Source organism: Leucopleurus acutus (genome assembly GCF_964270905.1).
Source record: "Leucopleurus acutus genome assembly, chromosome: 20".
NCBI classification, from domain to species: domain Eukaryota; kingdom Metazoa; phylum Chordata; class Mammalia; order Artiodactyla; family Delphinidae; genus Leucopleurus; species Leucopleurus acutus.
The window spans coordinates 50480541-50507570 of NC_139162.1; the positions used below are offsets into that span (position 1 = coordinate 50480541).

The 27030-nt window shown below is 59.0% G+C and overlaps 1 protein-coding gene across 2 annotated transcripts; it reads right to left on the reverse strand.

Annotated features, from left to right (window-relative positions):
- Positions 1-1340: 1340 nt before the first annotated feature.
- Positions 1341-26859, reverse strand: STRN4 (striatin 4; the record flags this gene model as incomplete). Of its 2 annotated transcripts, none has more annotated exons than XM_082862136.1 (18): positions 1341-2102; positions 2373-2608; positions 3915-4001; positions 4184-4282; positions 4736-4876; positions 5031-5201; positions 6395-6516; positions 6878-6925; positions 7032-7207; positions 9035-9129; positions 9491-9604; positions 10191-10350; positions 13901-14042; positions 16042-16239; positions 18075-18153; positions 19101-19174; positions 19671-19774; positions 26578-26859. In XM_082862136.1, the coding sequence occupies 17 exons, from the start codon at positions 26857-26859 to the stop codon at positions 2439-2441; spliced, it is 2262 nt and encodes a 753-aa protein (XP_082718262.1). In that variant the 3' UTR covers positions 1341-2102; positions 2373-2438. The 2 variants fall into 2 exon arrangements, with proteins under 2 accessions (XP_082718262.1, XP_082718261.1); XM_082862135.1 differs by having other exon boundaries at positions 9035-9150.
- Positions 26860-27030: the final 171 nt, after the last annotated feature.

Sequence of the window (27030 nt, forward strand, 5' to 3'; positions counted from 1 at the left end):
GTAAAGGGCTGTTGGGGGTAGCTGAGGTCGGCACAGTAGCGAATCTGTCACCACATCCGGGGGCTGGCTGGGGCTGGGGAAGGAAGTCTGAGGCTGGAGCGAAACCCTAAACCACCACCTGGGGAAGCTGCACAGAGCCCAGAGGGATGAGGGGGCAATGAGGCCACATGGTACCCATAGCTGGGCTCCTGTCAGCCTCACCTGATGGCCATCTGCCCACCTGTGCCCTTTGTCCAGACCAGCAGACGACCACCATGGTGAAATCCTAACATGAGTGTGCACTTCTCAGGCCTTCCTCCTTCCTCAAGTGTTCATGGGGCCCTGACAGGAGCCAGGCCCTGTTCTGGGCACTGAGGTGCAGCCCTTGATAAGCCAGGAGGTGGGCATTACTGAAAGGCTCACTTTACAGGGGAGGCTGAGGCCCAAGGAGGTGCCAGGACTTGCCCAAGGGCCCCTGGCTGGTAGGCAAAGAGGCCTCATAGCAAGCAGAGGGAGTCAGAAGGGACTGGATACCAATTCTGATTTGTGTCCTGCTGGGCCCTGAGCAAGCTCCTCGAGCCCCCGCCTCCATCTCTCGTCCTTTGTAACGTGTGCATAAGGCTCCGCTCCCCTTCTTGAGGTTGTGGGGACCCAGTGAAATGGCACGTGAGGAGCTCTGAGGGCACAGCCGACTACTGTGATTCAGCCACCGCAGAGAAGGGAGGAGGGAATGGCATGTCCCAGGGTCTCCCTTCCCTCCCACTCCATGTAGGCCCAGGCGCGGGGCAGGGAGAGAAGGGGGGCGTTCAGTACTCTGGATTAGCACTTTGGCCTCACTACCAACCATCACACAGGGGGCGGGGGGGATGAGGAGCTGAACCGTCACATTGTTTCATCTGCTAGTCAGGGCTCTGCTGTAGCCCCTGGGGAGGGAGCGCTTAGGGACAGAAAGGAGGGGCACAGGGAGATTCGGTCCTTGCCCCCACTTCCGTCCCGCCACCCACACCCCACCCAAGATCTGGGCCCCTCTCTGCACCCCCGCCCTACCACGAAACCCCAACCCATCACATCCCGTCGCCAAGCTCCACCCACCCCTGGCAGAGCCAGTTACTCCTCCCCGCGAGTCCCTGGTCCCCTCAGTAGTCAGCACCGCCGCCCATCTTACTCCAAAGGGTTTATTGAGACAAGGTTCACAGGCAAGACCAGGGCAGAGGGGATGGGGCTTATAAACAGGAACCTGGAAGGGGGCCTGAGGGCACAGGGTGGAACCCAAAAACGAGAGTGAAATAAATAGAGGAAGAGACTGGAGGGTCAGGAGAGGAGACGGACAGACTATCACACAGTGATAACAACATGGGTGGGGGTGGGGCTCCATTAAAATCCCATTTATTTATACAGATATACAGGGAGTTACGGGGGACCCGAGGGACCCCACTCCACCCTCCATGCGCCACAGAGGGGCAAGAGAAGGCCACCTCTCCCCATGGGTGACCCCACGGGGGTTTGGGGGGCTGCCCTTGGAGGAGTGTTGGGGGGAGGTAGGGGCGGGCACCTCCCCCGAGGGCATCACCAGCTCCCCAGGCAGTTACTGGCCCTGGCGGCATTGGGTAGTGTCTGGAAAGCTGTGCTGAGGAACTGGAGGGGAGGGGGTTTACTGGGCGCGCTCCGGGGCGGGCCAGGCCCGCACCTCCACAGAGGACAGCCCAGCCTGCAGCTGGCTCCAGGGCCCCGGCAGACCCAGAGCAGGGGCATCGGGGGCGCCTCCCGGCACAGCTCCCACCCGGATCCAGGGAGGTGGAAAGGAGGGGTCAGGGGTTCAAAGAGAGAACCTGGCACCTTCTGGCGTCTTGGAAAAGCTAATCCCTAAGGACACCCAGCCCTGGCTGTACAGCCCCTGAGAAGGCAGCTCAGAGACCTGGAGTGGGTGTCAGGGTGAAGAGAAAATTCCCAGAGACCATCCTGGAGGGCGATTCCTGAAGGAGGCCACGCCCCGGCGGGATGCCCGGGGGAAGGACGGGCCGAGGGGAGGGCCTCCTGGGGAAAGGGCCAGTTAGCACCACCAGGCTCCAAGGCAGGCAGGAAGAAGCCAGGCCTTGGGGCCTACAGACCAAGGCTGGAGTCACCTATGGGGGGCAGAAGGGAGGGGAGACTGGACCACGACCTCCAGGGTGCAAGAGGCCAGGCAGCTCCAGCCCCTCTAGGCCCCAGCCCCTCCTCTGAATGCCCAGGGGCTACCTTGGCAATTCTCACAAGGCATCCCGACTAGGATTTCGGGTCTTGGCACCCTCTGGAAATGCCAGGCGAAGGGGTGTTTGTGAGGGCCCCATCGGGAGTGAGGATGCAGGGGGCTTCTGCCCTCCCAAGCCAAGCCTCCCTCCCATCTGGCCCCTCACCTCAGTCCCACCTGCCCAGCCCCGCTCCCCAGCCAGCGTGGCGGCCTGGGCGGGGCCAGGTGGGCATCATACGAAGACCTTGGCCAGGGCGTCGGCGCCCGCGCTGGCGATGAGGGCCTTGCTGGGGTGGCAGGCGACAGCATGGATGGCCTCCTCGTGCTTCTTGCGGTGGGCCGTGATCTCCTGAACGCATGTCTTATTGTCCAGGCTCCACAGACGCAGGGAGCAGTCGTGGCCTGTGCAGATGTGGGAGCAGTCGTGGCCATCACCCAGCAGCTCCGGGTCCCCCTGCCTCCTTGCCCAGACCTGCTCCCCGAACCTGGCCTCATCCGAAGGCCTGGGAGTTGGGTGGGGCTCGCTCCTCTGCCCAGTTGCCTCCAGATGCCCAGCGTGAAGGACTGCCCTTCTGACCAGCCTATCATCCAGCCATCTAGGCACCGAGTGTTCACTGAGCACCTACTGTGTCCTGCACTTGGGGGCGTGGTGAACAAAACAGGCAAATCTCCCTGCCCCTGTGGTGCTGCGTCCCAGTGTGTGAGACAGTAAACAAGAGAACAGGATAAACGAGGCCAGGTGGTCACAAGTGCTGTGAGCACAAGTCAGTCAGTGTGAGGACCCTGTGGCCCAGGGGGTAGGGCAGGGGGAAGAACCTTCCAGGCAGCGGGGACAGCCAGGGGCAGGTCCTGAAGACTGACAGCCTGAGCAGGCAGGCGGGGGGTGGGGGGGAGTAGACTGCGCCAGGCCTTGGGGCCATGAGCCACTGCGGGGAGACCGCCGGACTTAGGCGTTACCGGGATCTGGTGGGCTGCGGTGGGGGGACCTGGGCCCTGTACTGAATTTTTGCCTGGGCCTGATCTCACTGACTGTTCCCTCAACCGGCATCCTCCCTGGAGACAGCTGTAGCACCGTCCTGGGCCACCCCCGCCCTCCACTGCCACTGCTCACGCCTGTGTGTGCACTCGCTCGCTGACACCCCGGGGCAGGCTCGGTCTGGTCAGGCCTCTGTAACCGCCAGCGCACACCCTTCACCCCCTGGGGAGCTTCAGCCCCTTCTCCATCCACCCAAGTCCCAGCCCTTCCCGTTGAGGTGCAGCTCCACACTCACTGGGGCTCAGTGCCTTTATCCACAGACAGCAGGTGCACCAAATGCTAAAATTTCTCGTGGGGACCGAGAGTCAGATAAACCTGAACTTCAATTCCTGCAACCCTGTGGGCTGTGACCAAGTGAAATGACTTCTCTAGCCCCAGTCACCACATCCGTGGAGTGGGAATAACGGTACCAACCTCATTCAAATCCAATGAGATGATGTGGGAGAGGGCCTACGGTGGGCTCCGGTGCACAGTGCTTTGCTGTCCCCATTCCAGCCACAGAGGGGCTCCAGGCCCCTGCTCGGACAGCACTCCCACCAGCTCCCCACCCTCAGGGAGCCCCCGGAGTACTCCCTCGGGACCAGAGCCTGGGTCTCTTCCTCTTCCTCTCCCCAGCCTGCCAGGAAAGGCACACGCCCTCACTCCTTAGGAGCCAGGAGGCTCCCGACTTACTTCCTGACATCAGGAATACGCCATTGGGGTCCACGGCTAGGCAGGTGACTGCATCCAGGTGGGCAACCATGGAGTGCACGGATCTCCCTGAAGGGAGAGAGGGTGGGCAGCAGGTTACTTTCCACTCTGCGCCTTGCCTGGGAAGGTGAAGGGGCTAGAAGGGACACTGAGCCTTCAACGTGGACACCAGGAGGTCTGCCATCTGAGCCTGGTCGACCCCTGCTCCCCCTGAGCACACGTGAAGGGGGGCCAGGAAGGCTGGGCCTCACCTGTCCGGTTGTCCAGGAAGCGGATGCCTCTGTCGTCATGGGCGGTGATGGTGAGGGGCTGGCTTGGATGACTCACCACCTGGTTGATCTGGGTTGGGCCTGACAGGAAAAACGAGGGAGAGGGGAAGAGGTCAAGGGTGGGAGGCAATCAGGGAGACCGGGACAAAGATAAGAGGAGAACCACCATCCCATGCCCATCCTCTGCTTAGACAGCGAGCAGGGCCGGGCACTCCGGCCGCTCCCTCCTGGGCCCCGTGCTTCATCTGTGCAATGGACACTGCATGGCCTCGGGGCGAGCAGGAGGGATGACAAACACGAAGACAGTCCTTCTGCTCCACCAAGTGGCCCATGGGCGAGTCCCTCGTGATGTCTCTCCAGTCAGCCCTCCTGAGCACACTGTGCCGTCCATAATGGCAGTGACCGGGACCTGATCTCCGTCCCTCTCAGAACCCCCAAGGGGGCAGGGTAGCCACTTTCCACTGACTGGGCAGCAGGTCACCAAAGCCACAGGAGAAACTGGGGCCCTGGAGGCATTCCTGGGGCCTCCCTTACCGCTGTTTCCCCGGGAGTCCAGTGTGAGGAGGGCACTGCCAGCCTCCAGGTCATACAGGACGGTGTCGCCAGAGCGGAAGGAGGCCACAATGTGGGCAGGCTCGGTGCTGGTGAAGGCCACTGAGGTGGGGGTCCCATGATCTGAAGGCGGAGGGGGAGAGAAGGCTGCTTAACGGCCCCGCTCTTCCCTGGGCACGGGGGGCACAGGAGGCGACCCTCCTCTGGGGGCCTCCGTCTGTACGGCTCCTGTGCCACCTGTCAGGGTCCCGCATGCCCCCATGTCCCCCCCACTCACCGCTCGCTGTGGGGAAGGTACAGAGGCAGGTTGGGCTGCTGCTGCTGGGGTCCCAGATGCGGACGGTGCCGTCGGCAGAGCAGGAGGCCAGGCGCTGGGAGGCGGGACTGAAGGCCAGGCCCCACACTGCATCCCTGTGGCCCTCCAGGACGTGGCTCAACACGCTCGGGTCTGGAACCGCCAGAGGGAGAGAAGGGCTGCGTCAGGGCCGCCGGCCCCGGCCCCAGCCCCAGCCGCGACAGCCCTGGAGCACCAGTTCTGCTGAGACGCAGGCACTGAGCTCGAGCTGCCCTTTCGTCTGGCTTCGTCTCCAAATCCTCACGCCTGCTCTGACCGCTAGCTGTTCTGTGAAGCTTTCAGGGCCCTGAAGGCGCCGCAGAGTGGAAGCTCCAGAAGGTGGGGATTTCCTTGTTCCCTGCTGTCCCCGCAGGCCCGCGATAGTGCCTGGCACAAAGCCGCTGCTCGAGATACCTTTTAGGACTTAGTTAAGGGGATGAGGGACAAGGGTGGCTCTGTGGCCCTGGGACCCTTTGCAGCCTGGCCCCTGTGGGTCAGCCCCACCCTCGGTCCCTGCGGTGTCTTCTGCCCAAGAGCACGGCCTTGTCCGGTCTCTCCAAAGCCCTCTGGTCGTTCCCACCATTGCCTCCCTGGTCACTCGAGTCCACACAGGGTGCTCTGGCTGGGTCCTGCTGACAGCCGACGTGTGACAACTTGCTTAGCCTAGAGCAGATACTGCCTGGGACTGACCCTTGACCTCTGAAAGGGTGAGACCATTCTTCAGAAAACAGTATACATTCTCTGAGAGGAGACACAGACCTCTAAACTCTGCCATGACAGCCTGTTGTACGGAGCCACGTGTGCGATCAAATGGGTTATCAGAAGAGGCGTCAGAGGGCAGGGACACGGAACAGATGTTGACAGTCTGGTCACTTCTCCACTTAATCTTAAAGGTGGCCCAAGGATACAGCCAAACTCCCTACAGCCTGGCCCAGCTAGAGTCTCCGTCTCACCTGCTCTACCTGCTCCTCGCTGCTCCCTCCGCTTGACCACGCAGACGTGGGCAGAGCTGAGCGCAGAGAGCTGCCAAGGCCCACCATGCCTTCGCCCGGGCTGGTCCCCGGCCCCAAAGCTCAACCCCAATCAGCTCCTCTGCGAAACGCTCCCCCACCGCCCCCGCTGCTGCCTCTTCTTGTCCCACCCTCGGGCACGTGCTGAATCGCCCTGGCCCGTGCTTCACCAGACCGGGAGCCCTTGGCAATGCCGACCCCCAGTACCCCGTGTGAAGCCTGGGGGCTGCGGGAACCAAGAGGCCCCGGTGGCAGGTGGGTGGGGGAAAGGAAGGCAGGGGAGGGAGCTGTCCTCACCGTAACCGTCGTACGGGTCCATGTTGAGGTCTGGAATCTTCCAGCTATGGATGCGGGCATCTGCCCCACCGCTGTAACAGTATTCACTGTGGCTGCCCATGGCTACTGCCAACACGGGGCCCCTGGAAGATACCAAGTTGGGTGAAGCGGGGAGATGAAAAACTCCAGGCTCCCCCTCCCCCACGGGACCCTGAAGTGCTCCACTAGCATTTTTCAAGGCTGGCAAAAAGGAATCCAGCATCTGGACCTCTGGTGGTACCATCCAGGCAAGGTGCCTGTCCCAGTCCCCGTGTTTGTTTCCTCCTCCAAAGGCTGTGCTGAGAAGCAGCTACGGGGGCACTGAAAGTCTGCAGAGCGCCAGGAACGAGGTGGGGCGTGTGCAGAGGGTCACGGGACTCCGAGCCCTCCTGCCACCCTGCCTCAGCCCCCAGGACAGCAGTGGGCGGGCCAAGGGCCAGGCTGCCTTTGGGGGCACTTCCCTACCTGTGAGCTCGGAAGGCATGGATAGGTTCCACGTCTAGCGCAGCATTCCTGGGGGGAGACAGAGGAGCTGGATGTCGCTGGGAGCCCCTCATCACCCTGTCCCCTGCGCCCAGGTGCCCTCCCCACCCCCCCACCCTGGGGCTGCTGCTCTCACTTCTTGGCCGTGACCGCCTTCTGCAGGTTCCAGAGCTTGAGCGTGCCGTCCTCGGAAGCAGTGAGCAAAGCCGACTGGCTGTGATGGAAAGCCAGGGAGCGGATGCCGTCGTAGTGGGAGCGGAGGGTGAATTTGGGATTCCAGGTCTTCTTAAAGGCATCCTTGCTGTCAGACAGCTGGGGTGGGGGAGCTGCCTCAGTGTCTGCTCGTCCATCTCAGCTGTCCCGCAGACCCCAACCCCCAGCCCCACACGGGGCACCTCACAGACTGGCCTCCAGCCCGGCCCTCTCCCACTTCCTCCTTGCCCGCAGTGTCCCCTCACTCACTCAGCAAGTGCCTGCAGTGTGCAGGGCCTGGGCTGGCTTCTGGGGAGGCAAAGGGGAGCCCAAACCCTGGGGATCTCACCATGCAGAGGGAGCCTGGGGGAGACAATCAGATCGTCTCCAAAGCGCAGAGGATTATGAACTGCGAGCAGTGCCACGAATTACAAATGCACTGAGAGGAGGTATGGGGCAGCCTGTCCTCCTCTGTGGGGGGTCAGTAAGGCTTTCCTGAGGAACTGACAAGCCATCAGGACGTAGCCAGATAAGGGGAGGGGACAGAGGATGGAAACTGCATGTGCAAAGTCCCTGAGGCAGAGGCAGCAAGGGCGGATCCTGAGCCTGAGAGGAGGGCTGGGATGCAGAAAGCAAGGGAGAGAGCGGCAGGAAATGAGGCCAGGAGGGCTGGCCAGAGCCACAATAGTGGCCCACGCTCAGGAATGTGCAGCTCATCCCAAGCAACAGGGGAGCCACAGAAGGGTTTAGAGCAAGGAAATGACACAGCTTCTTCCGGCCGCCCCGTGGAGGGGCTCGACTCGGGAAGACAAGAGTGCCTGTAGAGAGAGAGGTGAAGAGGTCCTGAGGGAAGTCTCCCAGGGAGACGTGAGGCAGACCAGACGCTGCGGAGTGGAGACGGGGACAAGCACACAGTGGGGAGAGACTGGGAAGCCGAATCAACAGGCCTCTGAGGGAGAGTCCCAGAGACACCCCACAGGTCCTGGCAGACGATGGTGTCGCTCTCCAGGTCGGGTACCTGGGGAGGGCCACTCGGGAAAGGAGACGAGCAGATTGTCAGTCAAGCCTCAGTGCCCTGCCCCAAGATGCGGTGTACCCCTGATGAACCCCTTCATCTGGGCTCTGTCCCCCCAGGTCACCACTTCTGCCACAGAGGTTTAGGCCGGAGGGTCTACCCCTCCCATGCACGCTGCCCCGTGGGGATGGGTCTCACCTCGGGGAGAGCAGAGGAGCCCTGCAGCGTGCTCCCTGCTCGCTCCAGTCTCGCTTCCCAACACCCCACAGCAGTGTCCTACCCTTGCTGGGATCACTTGAAATCTTGCTAGAAGCTGTGGTAAATGTCCTGCTACAGGAACTTGCTCACACACGCCGTTTCAGAGATGCCCAGATAGCCGGAGGCCCGGCCACAGGTCTCAGGACACTGGCCCCAGGCCCCCCTCCACTCCAGCCCAGCGCACCACATCGGCCTGATTTTTTGTTTTGTGGCTTAAAGTCACCTTCCCTTCCAAAGTCAGCTCAATTCTCACCTCCCGCGCAGACTTCCTTACCCGAATTGCCGCCAGCCCAAAGCCCCCTTCCTCTAATGCTGTATTTTGACTCAGCACCCCCTTCACCCTTGCCTCCTGTCTGCGGTGGGTCCTGGACTTGAGGTGCACGGAAGCCCAGGGTGCGAGGGAGCAGCGCCGGGAGAAGGAGCCTGGCAGCATGATTGAAACATACGCGCCAGAGCCTTTTAGGCCAGAAACCTCAGAGACCCCAGTCAAGTCCCACCGCCTGTCTGTGTCGGCACCTCTGTGAAACAGGGAGCTGGCGAATGAGCTCACATCGTCCTCGTGTGTGAGGGGCTGGGCACAGGTCGGGCACACGGTCAGAGCTCAGCCAGTCCCGGCACTGCGCCGACCGACGCCCCGTGGGGGCCTGTGGGGGGTGGGCACCCTGAAAACTTACATCACAGCTGAGGTCGTTGTCGTTGGTGACGGTGAGATCTGCCAAGTCCCCCAGGCTCACCTCCCCGCCCCCGATAGTGTCCATGATGAAAACGTCTGAGGAGAAGCCAAAGGAACCTGGTAGGGGGAGGGGAGGGAGGGTGCAGAGAGGGGCAAGGAGAAAGAGAGAAAGACAGAGAGAGGCAGAGAGAGAGATAAGGAGTGAGAAAGAGAGACAGGGAGAGGACAAGATCAAGAATCACAGCTGGAAAGAAAGAGACAGGGAGAGACAGACAGACAGGGCAGGACAGACAAAAAAAGAGGGAGACAGAGACAGACAGACGAACTTTTGGGACAGGGAGGCTGCAGACTAGAGGCTGGGCCTCGACCCTGAGGACACAGAAGCCCTGGGCTTAGCTCTGCAGCCTCCCTCTGCCGCGGGCCCTCAGGACTAGGCCAGGGTGGAGGGGCCTCTTACCTTCGTGGGGCCGGGGCTGGGGTGTGCCGGGAGGTGGGCCGGTCACTTTGGGTGGCAGCCCATCCACATCCCGAAGGTCGGCCAAAATTCCCTGGAGTTTGACCCGCCGGGTTTCTGCAGGGACAAGGCACAGGGCAGGAGTTACTGACTGGTTCACTCAGCCACGTGCAGGCGATGCCTTCCCCACCACCGAGAGCTCTCCTGCAGCTGTGGGGAGGCCGGAAAGCCCTGGGCTCCAGGTGGGGATGGCGGACAGGCAGAGGAGACAGACTGAGATGGGACCCTCAATGGGCTGCCCTTGCTGGGGCCTCAGTCCCCAGCCATCCTACATGACCCCCGAGGGCCGCGCAGCCGGGAGTCACAGGACAGGAAGTAGCAGCTGCACTGCCCCGTCTGCCTTCTCCACTCCGGGTCTGCATCCTGTCCACCCCGCCCCCTCCAAGGTCCGCCAACAACTGGCTGCTCGAGTGGAGGACTGGAGGCCCTGCTGCAGGAAGAGCCGGGCCTGCCTGTGTCCCCACAGGGGTTTTCCAGGGAAGGAGTGAAGGCCTGGCCATCGTGGTGCAGGCCTCCCGCTCTCCTTGGCCACCCTCCTCTCAGGAAGTGTATCCGTCCGGTGGAGACCCTGGGGCAGGAAGCAGCTGCAGGCGGCTGTGTGTGCCCGCAGTGAGGAAGGTGGGCCAGAAAACCCCCAACTCACCCAGTTCATGGTGGGTCCCCTCTCCGGCGCATCGCCGGGGGTCTGGAGAGCCCTCTCCGTCCTCTCCTGAGCCCAGGAAATCAAATTCGTTGATGGCATCCTCTGAGTCGTCCTCCTCGTCTTCGTCCTCCATTTCAGGAACCAGGGCCTTGGATGGCAGCTGGGACATGGAGACAACCAGGAGTCAGGGGCTCCTGCATGGGCCCAAGCCCACCCAGTATCCAGGAACAGAGAAACCAAGGCTTCTGGCCTTGGCCCGCAGGGTCCGCCCCAGCCCCACACTTTGATGCCGTGCTCCCCCTGCTGGGAGCATTCAGGGCTGCTCCTCACTGGAGGAGCTGCTCCCCCAGCCTGGCTCTGGAGACCCCTTCCGCTCCTGCTGCCTCCAGCAGTGATCCCCGCACAGGGCCCCCCTCCTGGCCTTCCCTCAGGCTGTTCCTGCTCCCCCATGCCCCGCCCCCCAGCACAGTACTTCTCATGAAAAAACGTCGGATAATATGACAGCCTGTTTCAGGGGCGAGGGAAGATATATGTGTTTCTATGGGTGTGAGTGGAAGGAGGCGCTCAATCAAAGCGAGAACAGATCCACGGGTACAACAGTAATAATAACGAACACTTACTGGGCCAGCCTCTCTGGGTTACTCAGTGCACTGAATAAGCTTCACATACATGATTTCACAGCCCCATGACTAATTACTATTGTAATTACTATCCCCATATTACAGATAAGGAAAACTGAGACCTAGCAGAGTGAAGCCCCTTGCCCAGGGCACCAGCTCAAGCCATTCCTTATACACTAAGACGGCTCTGGGCTGCGAGGTTACCTGAGGTTCTCCGAGTCTTCCTTATAATTTTCTACACTGGCTGAATTTCTGCGTTCTTACATAACAGGCAGGAGCTACTTTAGAAGGAGAGGAAACACCCCAGTCCCTCCATTCTGAGGCAGCGCGCTGGGCGAGTGAACACCGCGTTTGCTGCCTCCCACAGTCGGTCTTAACCGGGAACAAGAGCCGAATCACCCTGCTCTCCTCAATTCACAAGCTTGGCCCAGACCCCAGGCTTGCGAGCTTCGGAGCAGCACCACACCTGTCCCCCCACGGACAGCTCTGAGATGCAGCCTCACGAAGTGGCATCTTGCGTATGATGCTTCACCCTCTTGTGGCGTAAGCATCTCCGTGTTTCACATAACGTGCCAGCCGGGAGCTGTGTACTTGGCACTTCAAAGGCTGCACTTAAATGGCTTAAGGGAGTTTCAGAATTTTCAAATACAGTTTTGAATCCGAGTTCTGCTTTAAGTGCTTCGGAGACCACTGGTTCCGAACACCACCTCTTCCAGGAAGGCTTCGCCCTCCTAAGTGTTCCCTGCCTGGGCCCAGCCTCAGTCAGACTGTGAATTCCTCGAGGGCAAGGCTGATGCCCCTCCTCGCAGAGGCTCAGCATCCTGAGCTGGGTCTGGAGGGTATGAATTTGGAGCAGCTATGCTCAGGCTCAGGCATCGTGGAGGGCCAGCCTCTGGCCTGTGTGGGAGGAGGGGGATGGGACGTGAGTGCCTTCCTCTTCCGTCCTGGGAGAAGACCCAGGGTCAAGGTTCAGACAGCCTGCCCAGAGAGATAATGGCAGGGGTCAGTCCACGCGAAGGGCCCTATGCAGTTACATCCTGCCATCACTGCCTGGGACTGTTAGTGCCAGGCCCCTGCCAAGCACTGCTAATACTGCTGCCGCCGAGCACCTGGCCTGGCAGCCACCGTGCAGCCAAGGGCTTTGTACGCATGAACTCATTTTAACTAATTCCCCAAACCAGAGACAGGTACTAATTTTTTTTTTTTTTTTTTTTTTTTGCGGTACGCGGGCCTCTCACTGTTGTGGCCTCTCCCGCTGCGGAGCACAGGCTCCGGACGCGCAGGCTCAGCGGCCATGGCTCACGGGCGCAGCCACTCCACGGCATGTGGGATCTTCCCGGACCGGGGCACAAACCCGTGTCCCCTGCATCGGCAGGCGGACTCTCAACCACTGTGCCACCAGGGAAGCCCGACAGGGACTATTAGTCCCTGAGACTGAAGCCAAGACAAAGAGAATCATGTGCCCGCAGTTACAGAGCCAGGCCACGGCCACTCTGGGAGTCACAGGCAGGTCTTCTGAATCAGGGTCTGATCACTGAAGGTCTGCTGTGTGGAGACAGAGGGCTTGGGGAAGCATGGGACCCCTACATAATGAGCCACCTGACAGGGCATGTGGGACAGATGCGGTGACTGACGCAAAGGCTGAAGGGAATACGCGATCATTTCTGATGGGAGGAGCGGAGAGGAGTGGGAAGGTTTCCCAGAGGAGGCTGAGGCGAGACCTGCAAAAGGAGTGAAAATCCCAACAGGGGGCAGGAGGGACCAGGCGTTCTGGACCAGGGGAGAAGCTTAGAGACCCCGGACTCAGTGACACCCTGCTTCTCCTGCAACCCCAGTACCAGTGTGCTGGCTCTGTGCATTCCATCCCCCTCAGTGCGTTCACTGAGTGCCTGACCTGCGCGGGACCCTGCGCTGAGCCACGCCGGGGACACTGGACATAGAGCTGAGGCCAGAACAAACCTGACACGAGACAGGGAGGACCCAGAATGGTCCCGGTCAGGACGGGGGAGTCCACAAGAGCCTCCTGACCCTGTGGGGGGAAGGGGAGCAAGGGCGAGTCAGACAAGGATTCCTGGAGGAGGGGGGTGTCTGAGGTGAGTCTGAGGAGGGAGGGCTAGAGCTCGGGTGGGAAGGCCGGGTCAAGGAAAGCCCCTGAGGCCGTCTCCCACAGGCTCCCCTTCCTGGGCATGTGTCCCTCCCTGCATCCACTGTGGCACGTCCCTCTGCCTGTGACTACCTAGAAGCCCGCACTGGCCCCAAGTTCCTCCACACCGGGACCGGACCTCGGCGTCTCCATGTTCTCACGGCCAGCACAGAGCTTGGCCCATGGAGGCCCACATGGATGTCTACTGGACAGATGAGAGCCGGCCCCGTGTAAGGACGGCCCCGTCAGGATGGCGGGAGCATGGGGCTCTGGCAGTTCAGGAGTGGGGGGAAATGCGGTGGGAGCTGTATCTCCAGGCCAAGCTGAGATGTGGACTCTACCTTGCGGGCAGTGTCCCTGGGCCTCGGTCCTGCCACCAACAGCAGACTGGACACTCACATCCTATGAAGTCCCCCCTGGAGTCCCCCGACCTGGCTCCAGGCTGAGCCCTGGGCCCAGCCACATTCCCTCAGGGTGCTGGGGAGGGAACAGTAAAAGACTCGCACAGTCCCTGCCTTGTGGAGCGCACAACCTACTGCAGGAGACAGAGGCAGAGTCACACCAAAACATTTCTAAGTCCGACTGTGGCCAGGCTGGCCAGAAGGAGAGCACAGAAGAGAGGGCTTCTCAGAGCTGGCCTAACCTGGAGATTCAGGAAAGGCCTCTCGGGAACATCTGAGCCCAAGGAAGGAGGATGGAGAGAATGACGGGAGTGCAGGTGGAGAAGGGGCCGGCCCTGATATAACAGACCTAGGCACCTCCCAAGGTACCTGAGGCAATGGCACGGCGGGACAGGAGATGGGGACCCAGGGAAGCGACATGATCAGGACACAGACCAGTCCTCAGAGGCAGCCCCAGAGCACTCACAGAGGTGCTCTGCTCTGCACACACAGCAAGGGCCCCCTTGGAGAAAGGGGGAGGGGCACCCCTTGAGCTCCCGTGCTCACCTTCACGCGCTGCTTCTTGTGCTGCACGCTGTCCAGCTCATCGTCCTCATCGCTGTCCTCATCCTCGCAGCTCTGCAGGAAGGGAATCTGCTCCAGCACTGAGCCACCCAAGCGCTCTTTGCCGTCTTTGCCGGCCGCATTCCTGCCCACGACAGGGGGGCAGAGGGGGCATTAGTCTTGCCAGGCGACAAAGCTCAGATGGGAGAGCGCCGAGGCTCGGGGGCCAGAGCCTGGACCCGGCTCTCGGGAGTGCCAAGCCCACCCTGACCCCAGAGGAACCTTGACTCTGATCACACGCAGGGCTTCAAGCCCAGCCTCTGCCTGACACACCCCAGCTGGAACCCTCACTGGGACCACAGACCAGGCCCAACCCCGCACTGAGCTCTGACCCTCCCTGAGTCCCAGACTAGCCCCCAACCCTGACGGCACGGCCCTGGCATATGCTGAGTCAGATGGAGAGCTGGACAACCAAGCGCCACTGACTCAGCAGCTCCCGTTCCCACGGCCGCTCCAACCACGAGCACAGAGCAGGTGAGTGGCGGGGACAGACCCAGCAAGAAAGAGCAGCTGGCCACTCCACGGCCACTCGGGCCCCTCACAGCCTGCACTCTCCCCACTGACAGACGGCACTCCCCTGTCCACCCCGGCCCGCTGTTTAACAGCTCCGTCGGGATGACAAGTTTTAGCGAAGGAGGTTATTTTCCAAACCTGACTCCAGGGCAGAAAGGAGCGTAGAATTTGAAGTTCAGATAAATGCCAACAGCCTCCTTTTCTGCCATTGGACTGATGCCCCAGAGAGTTCTTGTCAACTGTCCGGGTGGATGGCTGCCACTCCGCCAGGACGCTGCGCCCAGGCTCTCCTCCCGCTCACTAGCTGCCTCGGCCTGGCCTCCTCTGCTGGACCGCCCCCAGGGCTCGGTCCTCGGACCTCCTCTCGGCACCATCGACACCCTCTGCCTCAGTGACCGCCGAGTCCCGTGGCTTCCAAACCCACCCGTGTGCTGGTGAACTGGAGGTACGTTTAGGAGTCAAGCGCCCCCACCCCTCGTGCTGGGGGTCAAACAGGCACCTCAAACTCCACTCGTCCTGAACGGCCCCCTTGAAGCCCCCCCACCCTTTGTCTCCTCCACCTGGGTCAGCACTGCTCCCAGCTCTCAGACCACACCCTTCAGTCACCCCTAATTTCTTTTCCTCTCCCCCCACAGGCAGTCCTTTAAATAGTGTCGGCTCAGTCTAAAAACCCACCGAGAAGCGGACCCCTTCTCACCCCTCCACTACTGATGTCCATCATTTCTTACCTGGACATCTGCAGGAATCTCCTACCCGGCCTCCCGGCTCCCAGCCCGACCCTCCGTCAGCCTCTCCTTCTCCAAGCAGACCAAGTATATCAGATGATGTCACACCCCTGCTCGAAACCACTGGCTTCCCACAACCCCAGCCTCCAAGCTCCTTCTGATCTGACTCCTGAGATCTCAGCGCGCCGCAGACCATAGCCCCCACGTGCTCACGCCACTGCAGCCACGCCAGCCTCTGTGGCTGCTCCCGAACGTTCCAGGCCCTTCCCATCCCGGAACCTTTACACTTGCTGTTCCCTCTGCCTAGAACATTCTCATTCCAGCTGCTTGGGTGGCTCAGCCTCCACTCCATGCAGTTCTCTTCCCAAATGTCACCCCATCCGAAGCAGTACTACTTCTCCCATCACTCTCTCACTGCCTTTTACATAGCACCTCACGTCACCACCCATTAAATTATTTATTTTGACAAATTACAATTACTGATGAGAGAATAAACGAATGAGAGCTCCCTGGGGGCGAAGACCGCATGTTGTGCCCCCCTCACCCCCCGGTCCTGGCATGTGGCCCAGGGGCTGCCTTCAGCAGGGGCTCGGTGTTTCCTGGGGAGCACACAGGCCTGAGCCTCAGGGGGGCCGGGCCAGCGGGAGCTGTGATGCACAACAGCAGCAAGGCAACGCCAGGGGAGGGGAACCCAGGGGAACCCAAGACAGAGCCTGGACACCGCACAAGGAAGGGACAGAGGAGCCCACGATACACTCCAGGAAGGAAGCGGCCCCCAGAGCATGGCGGACTTCCTCAGGACGCAGAAGGCACACAGGGATGCACCCACCAGACCCAAGGGCTCACCTCTTGATCTGCTCCTCGATCTGTTTCACCAGCAGCGACTCGCCGCCGCTGAGTCCCCCGGGGCCCGGCGTGGCCCTGGGGCCCCCTTCGCTGGGCTCCATGGCCCCGTTGAGCTCCAACGAGCGGCCCAGTAAAGAGCGCACGCGCTTGGACCGCATGTCCAGGATGGTGTCGGTGTAGCCCACCTCTTCCAGGTACCTGCGGGCAGGCAGAACCAGGGCGGGTCAGGCGCCTTGTGGCTTCTTCATACGCTGCGGGGGGCCGATGCAAATTAGGCCAGGCTTTTTGGAGGAGCAACTTCAGACTATACATCAAAATTTCAAAGAAGCGTACCCCTGACCTTACCATTTCCCCTTTGAGACTATTTCCAGTGGAAGCCTTTCTACACGGGCACTGTGCTGTCACAGAGGCTCGCGGAGACACTGCACATATGGGTGAACCAAAACGCAGGGGCCAAACTACACGTCCGCTGCTGAGGACTGTGGGAGCAAATGACTGCTGGGACACTATGCACAAGATAAACAGAGCAGAGTGCCAAGGAAAGAGGCCATGATGAACAGTGCAACAAAAAGTGTAAGTTAGGTGTTCCTTACAATTCAAGTGTTTGTGGGAAAAAAAGAATGTGCATATAAGTACAGACCACACACAAACACACATTTTATCACGCCCCTCGCTAGGCCTAGAGAGAAACACACTAAACTTAAGAGCAGTGACCTCTGGAGAGCGAGATTGGGGATATTAATAGGAACTTCTGGCATTTACTCTACTCACTTCTATGAATGAGCATTTATTACTTCTGCAATTACGAGAACTGAAGCCAGCTGGGACTGGTCTAAAAGCTGAAAATATCTGTGGCTTCAAAAGACTGGAGACAAAGAGTCCCATGCTGGTCCTCAGGAGGCGCCTCCAGAGCCCCTTCTGTTGAGCCTGACCCTGTCCCTTTGGGAACATCAGACAGCGCCTGCCTCAGCCTGCTGTCTGGCCTGCTATCTCATCTCGGGTGCCTGTGTGTGTCCGACGCTTCCCCTCCCCACCAGTGGAGGGGCAGGAAAGTGTGGTGCGGAAGGAGTTGGGCTCTGGGGACAGGCTGTCCGAGATCACACCTCAGACCCTCTGCTGATTAGCTGTGACCTTCCATAAACAGATACCCTCTCTGCCCCTTGGTTTTTTCATCTGTGAAAATGAGGCGAATGCTAGCAGTTACACTACACGGGGGTTTATGTGAGGAATCCTTGGGTGCAAAGCGTTTAGCGCGGTGTCAGGCTCATAACAGGTCCCTGGCAAGCGTCGCCTGTGATGATCTTTCTGTTGTCACTGTTTGCACACCCTTTAAGCTAGCAATTGCACTCCCATATATTCAGCTTAAGGAAATCAAGGATATGGACAAATAACTTCCTGGTGTTTGTCACACTGTCTACTGAAAAAAACACCTTCAACGAAATACACAAGAGACTGGCCATAGGAAGTCATGATTATCCACGTGACAGACTACTATACAGGTCTTGAAATGATGCAACGTAAGTAATTTAGTGGGAAGATGTTCACAACGCTTAGCAAAAGCAATGCATTATGAAACACTGCGAAGGGGGAGCCCCGGCTTTTATAAAACACACACACACACACACACACACACACACAGGCACAAATACATATCCACGGAAGAGAAAGCATATGTGCCAAAATGTTTACAGGGGCATGAAATTCCTTGGGTGGTGGAATTATGAGTGATTTTTATCCTTTTCTTTCTGTTTCCCTATGTTTCCCTAGTTTTCTAAAACACACACATCTCTTTAATAAAAAACAATTTAACATTACCCAAGGCACAGAGGCACTTGGGGTCGCTTTCCACACGTGCCTCCTGCAGGGAGTCTTCCCTTGCTCTCCCCGACGGGGTGACAGCTGTGGCCAGCAGGGATCCTGACAGCTCAGGGTCCCCAGGGGGACAGGAAGGACTGTGGAGTCTTCGGGCTTATCTCCCAAGCCAAACATGTGTTCTCGCCCCCCAGCCTCCACCCTGCCCTCCACACACTCACTGTCGGAGAAGCTGCCGCCCCTCTTTCCACACCAGCGGGCTGTTCTCCAGGGTGACCGACTCCACCGGGCCATTGGAGACTGGAGGGTGGAGAGAAGGGAGGTGGGCTGTCTTGGTCAGGGCACCACCACACACCCATCACCTCCTCCATCGTCCTTGGAGCCCCTTCCTGAGAGCGTCTGAAGCCTCCCTCTGCCCCTGTGCTCCTCCTCTCTAGTCTCTGGGTCACTTCCCCAACCATTCCCAGACTATCCTCAGACTCTCCTTATGTTATTTTCCCACACGGGAAATGGGCTCAGTTCTGAGTGAACGGGCAGACTTGACCGCGTCCCAGCCTGGCTCTGCCGCTTCCCGGCTGTGTGGCCTTGAGCAGGTTAGTTTACCTGAGCCTCAGTTTCCTCTTCTGAGAAACGAAGTTAATAATCTCAGCACCTACCTCTTGGGATTGTTGTGAGGATTAAGTGAGACAATGTTTGTTTTATTCATCAAATATTTATCGGGCATCTACTATGTGCCCGGCTAGGTGCCTGGACTACATCAGTCGACAAAAACCCCTGCCCTGGTGGAACTCACACTCTGGTCGGAGGAGTCTGACATGAAGAACAATGATCACTGTCAGCCTGGCCTCGAAGGCCCCGACCCCGTGAACACACCACTCTTTCAGGTCTCCGTGCTCCAGTACACTCCTCCCTCTACCTGGAGTGCCTTCCCTACTTCCCTGACGATGAACTGATGCCTCCTTCCAGGAGCGCAGATGGTCGGGCCTTGTGTGTCTGTCTATCTCACACAGGGACAGCAGGCAGGACTCCCAGCCTTCTTCACCCCCGTCCCCACTCCCCCGAGCGCCCAGAACAGGACCTGGCAGAGCAGCCTACGGGGGAGGGACACTGAGACCCAACCCCTCCCCACCCCGGCCGAGCCTGCTTTCTGTGGAGCACGGTGAGAGAGACATGGCCCATCTCAGCTTTCCTCTGTCACATTCGGTTTTGTTGGGAGGGGGCAAGAGGGGAGGATCGGGGGTGGGTACCTTGTTCTGACAGTTCTGGTTTCTTCTCCCCCTGGTTCAGGTCTGTCCCGAACTTCAATTTATGATATTTGGCCCTAAAAGATCAAGCGAATAACCAGTGAGAGACGCGGAAGAGTAGACAGGGCCAGCCCCCACCTCAGGAATCCCAGATCCCAGATCCTCTCTAATCAGCTCTCCTCCCTCTGAAGCTGAGCTGCCCGATTATGAAGCAGCCCGGGCGGAGGAGGCATCACGGATGGCACTGTGAAGAGCCCACTCTTTGGAGTCAGGCAAACTGGGTTGCTATCCCAGCTCCACAGTCCTTGAAGAAGTCCTCACCCTCCGGAAGCCTCACCTGTACCCATTAGGCCACTGGAAGGGATAAATGAGACAATGAATATATGGTGTTTGGCATGCAGCGGGCCACCACCATTATGAATACTGTTATCAGTTGTTTACCCCGAATCCCACCCACTATTTCCTGTTCTGTCGCCCTCTCCTGGAACCATGCAGGACTGGGTGATGGGGAAGAGAACGCTTGACCCCAAAGGCTTGATCCCTGAAGGCAGGACGGGGGACAGCTGGGCTCACCTTTCCTGCTTCAGTGCATATTCTAACATCTTGATCCGCCGCACCAGGTCTGTCTTGAGATTCTCTTGCCCCTTCCTTTCTCCCTGGAGGAAGGCCACCTGAGCCTGCGGTGGGGAGAGAGGGAGACAGGAAGGCAGCAGGGCTCAGGCTCACTGACATGTGTCACTCACTCAGGGACAATCAGCTCCAGCCCTGCCCCCACAGCAACACACAGCAGCCACTTCTTCAGGCGTGAAGACCCTGAGCCAGGGTTCCATGGAGCAGTGAAAGGGCGGCTGGATCTGTCTCCATGTCACCCGCAATGAAACAACTGAAGAGAAGCCCTTGACCCCTGAAATTAAATAGGGACAGCCTGGGCCTAACTTGGTCCCCACCTCTGGGGAGGAGGTGGGCCAGGGAGGTATTAACAGCCCTGGGCGCCTCCTCTCCCCACTCAGGCAGGTGCTGTCCCTAAGGTTGCTGGTGGAGGTGGTATGCCACTACTCCTACCAGAGCATCTGTCTCTGGGAGGCGTGGGAAGCTACTTCTGGCATTTAGGGACAAGAGTGGGCGGCTCGGCTCAGCTCCCGCTGCAGCGCGAAAGCTTCCCCACCCGACCCCCACGGTGGGGACCAACCTTTCCACTTGGAGTCTGCCCAGGGTGAGGGAGACGTGCCACAGCCACGACCCAGGGCCCCTGCCAACCACTTCACACTGTCTGCTGGCATGGGCTGCCCCAGTCTGCTCTGGTCTGTCAACAGGTCTTTTGGAGACACCGGGTCAACGGCTTTCGAGGCGGGATCTTGGCCCCTGACCAGGTTCCGGAAGCCCAGTGCCAAAGCCCTGAGCGCAGGGCTCCTCCCTGGCTTCTCCGCAAGGCTCCTCTGTTCCAGGCTAGGACTGCCTGAGCTCCAGGCTTGGCTCGGCCACTTACTCGCTGCATGATCTTAGGCAGGTCACTGGCCCTCTCTGAGGCTCTGTTTCCCCTCACGTGTTAAGTTCTTCTCAGTCCAAAGCCTGGCACAGAAGAAAGGCTAACAAATGCCAGCCCCTACCTCTTATTATTTTTATTCTCCCTGTCTGTTCTTCTGGAGTCTTGAAATGGGCCCAGCTCTTTGAGAGAGCTAGGATCCCTCTGAGACCTAAGGCCCATCGGGCAGAGCTGGCTGTGGCTTACAGGCCTCCTGCCCCACAGGCAGCTGCATCTTCCTGAAGCCAATCCTCACACATCAAATGCTTATTGAAGAACTTCAGCAGCTCCCCCAGAAGCCCCCAGTCGCCCCAGACACCTTTTCCAGGCGGTGAACGTTCCCAAAGCCTCGCGTTCAAGGACTGTCCACTGTTGGCGGCCTCTCAGACGCCCATGAACATGCCTCTTCCTCGCCTTGGGGCTCGAAGGACCCTGACCTATCTGCCCCCAGCACTTGGAGCACAGCACAGCCCTGTGCCCACAGGCCTCCTATCACCCGTCCTGCTCCAGGGACCAGGTCTCTCCCACAGGTTAGCAGAGAACCAAATGTGCGCCGGGGGCCAGGGAAACAGGCACACTCAGACACCACTGGTGGCGCCATGAACTGACAAACCCTTCCGGGCGGGCAATCTGGCTACATCCACAAACGTGTTAAATGCACATGCCTTTCGTCCTAGCAGTTCCACTTCTAAGGAATTTACCCCACAGGCATAACTGCAATGGTAGACTGCCTTTTGAAGAAATAAAAAGGCATATATGTATACTAGTGTATGACAAAAGTATCATTCATTCATTTATTCACTCCACAAATATTTATTGAGTCCCAACTATGTATCAGATATAGTTGTGGACAGAGGCTACAGCACTGAACAACATGAGGTTTATATTTTAGAGGAGGATGTGGGAAAAACAACGAACAAATAAATACACGTCACAGGTACGCTATGGAAAAGAAACCTCACCTGTCCATTGAGAGAAAGGGACTCCCCCCAATACTTTTTTTCTTTCTACACTTTAAATCAACATATATGTACATAAACACCTGAGGCCAGACAGGCGGACTCATACGTGATCAATGTCTTGGAAGTTTGAATTTCTGTCCTTTGTATACCTTCTTAGTCACCCTGAGGTCTACTCTGTCCATGAGTTGTTAGAAGGTGGGGGAGCGGTAGAGAAGAAAAGGTCGATCACCAGATACAAGTCCGGGGTCACGGCCTCCCTGTACCCTCACCCTTCTGGGCTTCCGTCCATGAGCTTCTGTTTCCCAGGGCCTGTGCGGCCTGCTGAGCCCACACGCATTCAGTATCTGACACTGGTGACCGCCTGTGACGGGCCAGGTTCTATGTGAGGTGCTGGAGAAGGAACGGAGAAGACGAGTGCCTCCTGTCCCCGCAGAGCCCTCAGTCTGGCTCAGGCGACAGACAAGAGCAGCCACAACTAACACAGGATATGACTAGGACCCCAGGGAGGGAGCAGAGGCGGTTATGGGAGGGACACCCCACCCACTTCTGGAGTGAAGAAGCGACAGTTCAGCTAAGACCTGAAGGCTGATTAGCAGTCGGCCAGGGGCTGGAGCATCTAGCTGGCTGGGGCCAGAGATAAGGGTGGCAAGGTGGGCTTAAGGAACTCTACAAAGGCCAGTATGCCTGCGTCCGAATGTGTAAAAGGGTTAGTGAGGAAAATCAGAGAAGCCCGCAGGCCTGACAAAGGATCGCAGACCATGTGAGCAAGTCTGAAATTCATCCTAAGAGCGCGGGGGAAGCTACGGAGGGTTTTTTAAGCAGAGAAGAGATATAATCAGATTTACATCTTACAAAGGTAATTCCGCAAGCTAGAATGTGGAGAAATGATAGCTGCAGGGGGCGAGGGGAGGGCAAAGCTAAAGGCCGAGAGACCAGTCACAGAAGGAAGCAATCCCAGGAATCCCAGGGAGAAATGACAGGGGCCCAGACTAGGATCAGGCAGGGGGGCAACGAGTGGATTTAAGTTAATAAGGAGGTGGCCCTCACCTGCGGGGGAAGAAAGTGGAGTCGAGGGGCAGAAAGCAGGGTCAGACCTCACAACGGCTCAGCCTCCCGCACCCCCCTTGCCCCATAGCAAGCCCTGATTTCCCTTCTCCTAATGATGATGCAAGAATCTCACTCTGGGGGACTTCCCTGGCAGTCCAGTGATTAGGACTCTGCGCTTCCACTGCATGGGACACGTGTTTGATCCCTGATCGATCGGGGAACTAAGATCCTGCATGCCATGTGCCGCGGTCAAAAATAATCTCACTTTGCTCTGTGGGCCTCTTCCCAGTTCCTCTGGCAAAGAAGGTAAAAAAGAGAACCAGAAACATGTGGCTGAAGTGTCCCAAGTTGGTGGAATACCGCGGAGAGGGGAAGTGCTGGTGGCCAGTCCCTCCCACCCCGCAAACACCAGCAGCCGCGGCTGTCTGATCTGTTGGCAGGTAAGGCTGGGATCTGGAAGTTTTCTACCCACCACATCCACCCACTGCCACTCTGAGACAGGGCCGCCGCCTCTCCTCCGGCTGTTCCCTTTCCACCCAGGCGGCATGGAAAAAGCTTCCGGAGGGGCCTGAGCATCTCAGTCCTCCGAGGGGCCGCTGATGACTCTCTGTACCCCAACCTTTCTGTCCCAGCTCGCTCCCCGTCCCAGCTCAGTCCCATCTGGCCCTGCATCTCCTGCACTCCACTCGTCCTCCCCAGGGTCTGGGGGCCCCTGGCAGTGTTGAGTCCCCATGGATCCACCAGAGCCCCTTGTGAGGCTGGCAGTAGAGACGGGCCAGCTCCATACCTTCTCCACCAGCTGCTCCTATATGAATGTCCAGTTCAGGCCCCGCCCCCAAGGTTCCTCTCTTCCTCAAAGAGCTTGCTCCCCTTTGCAGAAGTACCAGAGATCGTGGGCAGAGCCACGCAATCAAAGACTCAACTGCGTCAGTGTGTACAGTTCTCTGTAACCTCCTGCACAAACCAGCCTTCTCTATTAGCCTGGAAGTTTCTGAAGGGCAGAAACCACACCACCTCCTTCTGGGAATTCCCCTACCTGGCAAAGTCCTGCTTACTATCAGACCACGTCGATGCCACCTCCTTGCTCCCATCTTCGGGCGCCTCCTGGCAGGACCTCACGAGAGGCTGCCTTTTCTGCCGCTCCCCACATGCTGACTGCATGTGGGTGCTGTGCCAGGAGCAGCTGCACGCAGCTACTTGGAGAAAAGGTATTCAGAGTTTATCAGAAAAATCTGACGCAGTCCAGGCCTTAAAGGATCTCACAGGAGAAGTCACACCTCCCTAAGTGATAAGGGCTCGAACAGAAGTGTATAAAAAGGGGTGCTGCTGCTGGGAGTGTAAACGTGGGGCGACTTGGCACAGCTAATCACCCCTTTATAAACACATCTATTCTACCATTCCACCCATCTAGTCTGCTGTATACTCACAGGGGAACACAGGGACATTCACTGCAGCCATTTCCCACAGGCAGAAACAGGAAGCAACCTAAAAGTTCAGCAAAAGGGCTCAAACTAAATGAGCTACGGTACAGACACCGGTGGAATGGAGTTTTCAAAAATAATAAGACCTCTCTCTGCTGATATGAAAGGAACACAAAGACACATGAGTATGTGGGATAAAAAAATCACTGAATGATACATGTAGTATGATCTCATATATTACACACAGAAGTGAATTACTTTCATAGCAATAACTGTTGGGGGGGACTTTCCCTTTTCACTTGCGCGCGCACGCGCGTATTCACGTCTATACACTCTGACGCTTCTGAGATCTTTGAATTTTTACTAATGTAACAGAACAAAAGAAAATAAAGGTACAAAGTAAGAAATGCTGGAGCCTAGACAAAGGAGAGCCTAATTGGGTGCTATCCACAACTTCCTCTCAAACGCCAAGAAGGACCACCAAATGCGGGAACAGACACATCTTTTCTCGTTTGTCTCAAAGATGAGGAAGCGGGGTGGTGAGTGCTGTAGGGTACACTGGTCTGTTACGAGTGCCGGATGATCCTGGGGAGGCCACTGGGTTTCCTTGGAACAGGCTTCTCATCTGTCCTGGGCGTCAGAGAGGTATAATACATGGGCGTGAAAGCCCACAGACCACCCCTGCCACCCACAGGCTGTGACCCTAGATAAATCACTGACCTTCTCAATGCCTCCATTTCCTCTTCTGATTATTAAAAAAAAAGGGGGTGGTGGTGGAGGAGGAATAATATCACTTAACCTCCCAGAATGTTGCAAGGATTAAATGATACCATGTATCTGAAGTGCCTAATACAGTGCCTGGCACATAATATGTGCTCAACAAACAGCAGCTGCTATCATAATTGCTAAGTGAGGGCAATGCCATTGGCTCTGCCTCCATAACGGGATACTGAGAAGATCTAATAAGATGTACCCTGGGGAAGAGTTCTGTAAGTAGAGATGGGACACCATGGGACACCAAAGCAAGGGGTACTTACATAAGGATTTCTCTCCCACCCCAACCCCAAGCCTCTGCCACCACACAGCTAAGATCCCTATTGGGGTGGGAGAATTGCGGGATGCTCTCTTTATTCATCCTAAGGACAAAATTCTAAGCCGGTATTTACTTGGGTCCCCACCTCAACTAGATAGGAAATAGCAAATCGGAAGGGGAAAGACGAGCTGCTAGAAGCAGGTACTGACTTCTGCTAATAACGCCCCAGCCCAGGGACCCTTCAAATCCTCACAACTCTTGATACCCAGGCTCATGACACTCTGCCAATCGACCCACACTTCTCAAGGTCACAAAACCCAGTCCAGCCTCAGCCTCTTCCAATCATCATCCGAGGGCACATCCCTCCCCCAAGCTACTCGACAAACCATAGGGTCCTTTCCCAGAAACTTCCACAAACACCTCCCCCCAGGATCCTTCTGAGATGCTTCCTCTGGCTGCCTTCCTGCTCTACAAAATGCGCCCCCTGCCATCCCTCAGGTCCCCCGGATTCCTCCTCACATTCTCCATCCCGCCTCCCATCTCCACAGCTGGACATGTTTGACCCTCCCCCACTCCAGTTCGGGGTTCTCCATCCGACTTCCTACACACTTCCCATCTCAGGGCGGGGGTCCCCACTCCTCCACACCCCCAAAGAGTTTCGGCTCTCAGGCTCTTCCAACACAGGTTCTTGGGGCACGTCCTGGCCCCGTCCGTGCTTCCGACCCAGGGACCCCCTCCCGTGCCCTCCGAAGCCACGCCTGCCAGGGCTCCCCAAAGTTTCCTCCTCAGAGGGAAGGGCACACATCTTCATCGGGGACCCCCCCCCGACACCTTGCTCTCATCCCCCGAGTCCTCAACACAGCCGTCTTTCAGTCCCTCCTGTCCAAACGCTCCGAAACACACCCGTCCCGAGCTCCCTGACTTCCTCTTCCGACTCACCCGGGTTACCCGCCCCGACCCGCTCTCGCCCCCAACGGATCCCAAGTTCCCCCGACTCCCCCTCTCTCCCACCCGGGGCCCAGCGGGCTCCACCTCCAACGCGCACCTGGTCGGGGACGGAGTGGGAGTCCCTCGGCACCCTTGGAGCTTTTTGCTCACTCGCATACAAGACTCCTCCATCCTCTCTCATCACCCTTTGCTGAGTTCCCTTGGGGTCCCCTCGGGGCCCCGAGGCCACTCTCTCAGGAACCCTTCTGCCGGTCCGTTCACTCCCACTCCCACTTACAGCCGGTTCTGCTCCCCTGCGCCCCTTCTCTCGGCGGCCGCGGTCGGGCCCTCCCGGCCCTGGGCCCCCCTCCCGCCTCCACCTGCCCGGGTGCCCTTAGGATCCCCCTCGGACGGCCCCTCACTCCGTCTCGGGGCCGGTCGCGGTCCCCTACCCGCCCCCCCGGCCGTCCCGGCGGCCATTGCTCCAAGATGGCGGCGGCGGCGGCGGCGGGTGAGGCCGGGCCGGGCCGGGCCGGGCGGGGGTCGGGGGTCCCGGGGCGGTACTCACCTGCAACTCGGCGCGCTCGGCCTCCCAGCGGGCCTTCTCCGCTTCGAAGCGCGCCCACTCGTGCTGGATAAAGTGTAGGATCCCGGGCAGGCTCAGGGGCTCCGGTCCCGCCGTGGGGCCGGGGCTCCCTCCACCGCCGCCTCCCTTAGCAGCCGGGCCGGGACCGGGGGCGGGGGCAGAAACCGGGGCCGCCCCCGTCGGGCCGGGGCCCGCGCCGGAGCCGAGCGGGCGGCAGGAGGAGGCGGCGGCGGCGACCGCGGCGGCCGCTCGCTCCTCCATCATGGAGGCCCCGGGGCCGGCCCGCGCGCCCGCTGTGCCTCGCGCGCCTGCGCGGCCGCGCCAACAGTCTCGCGCGCGCGCTTGGTGGGGGCCGGGGGGGCCGGTGACGGGAACGAAGTCGGACGCGCGCCTCGCCCACCCGGGTCGACCCCGAAGGCGCGCGCGTCGGGGGGA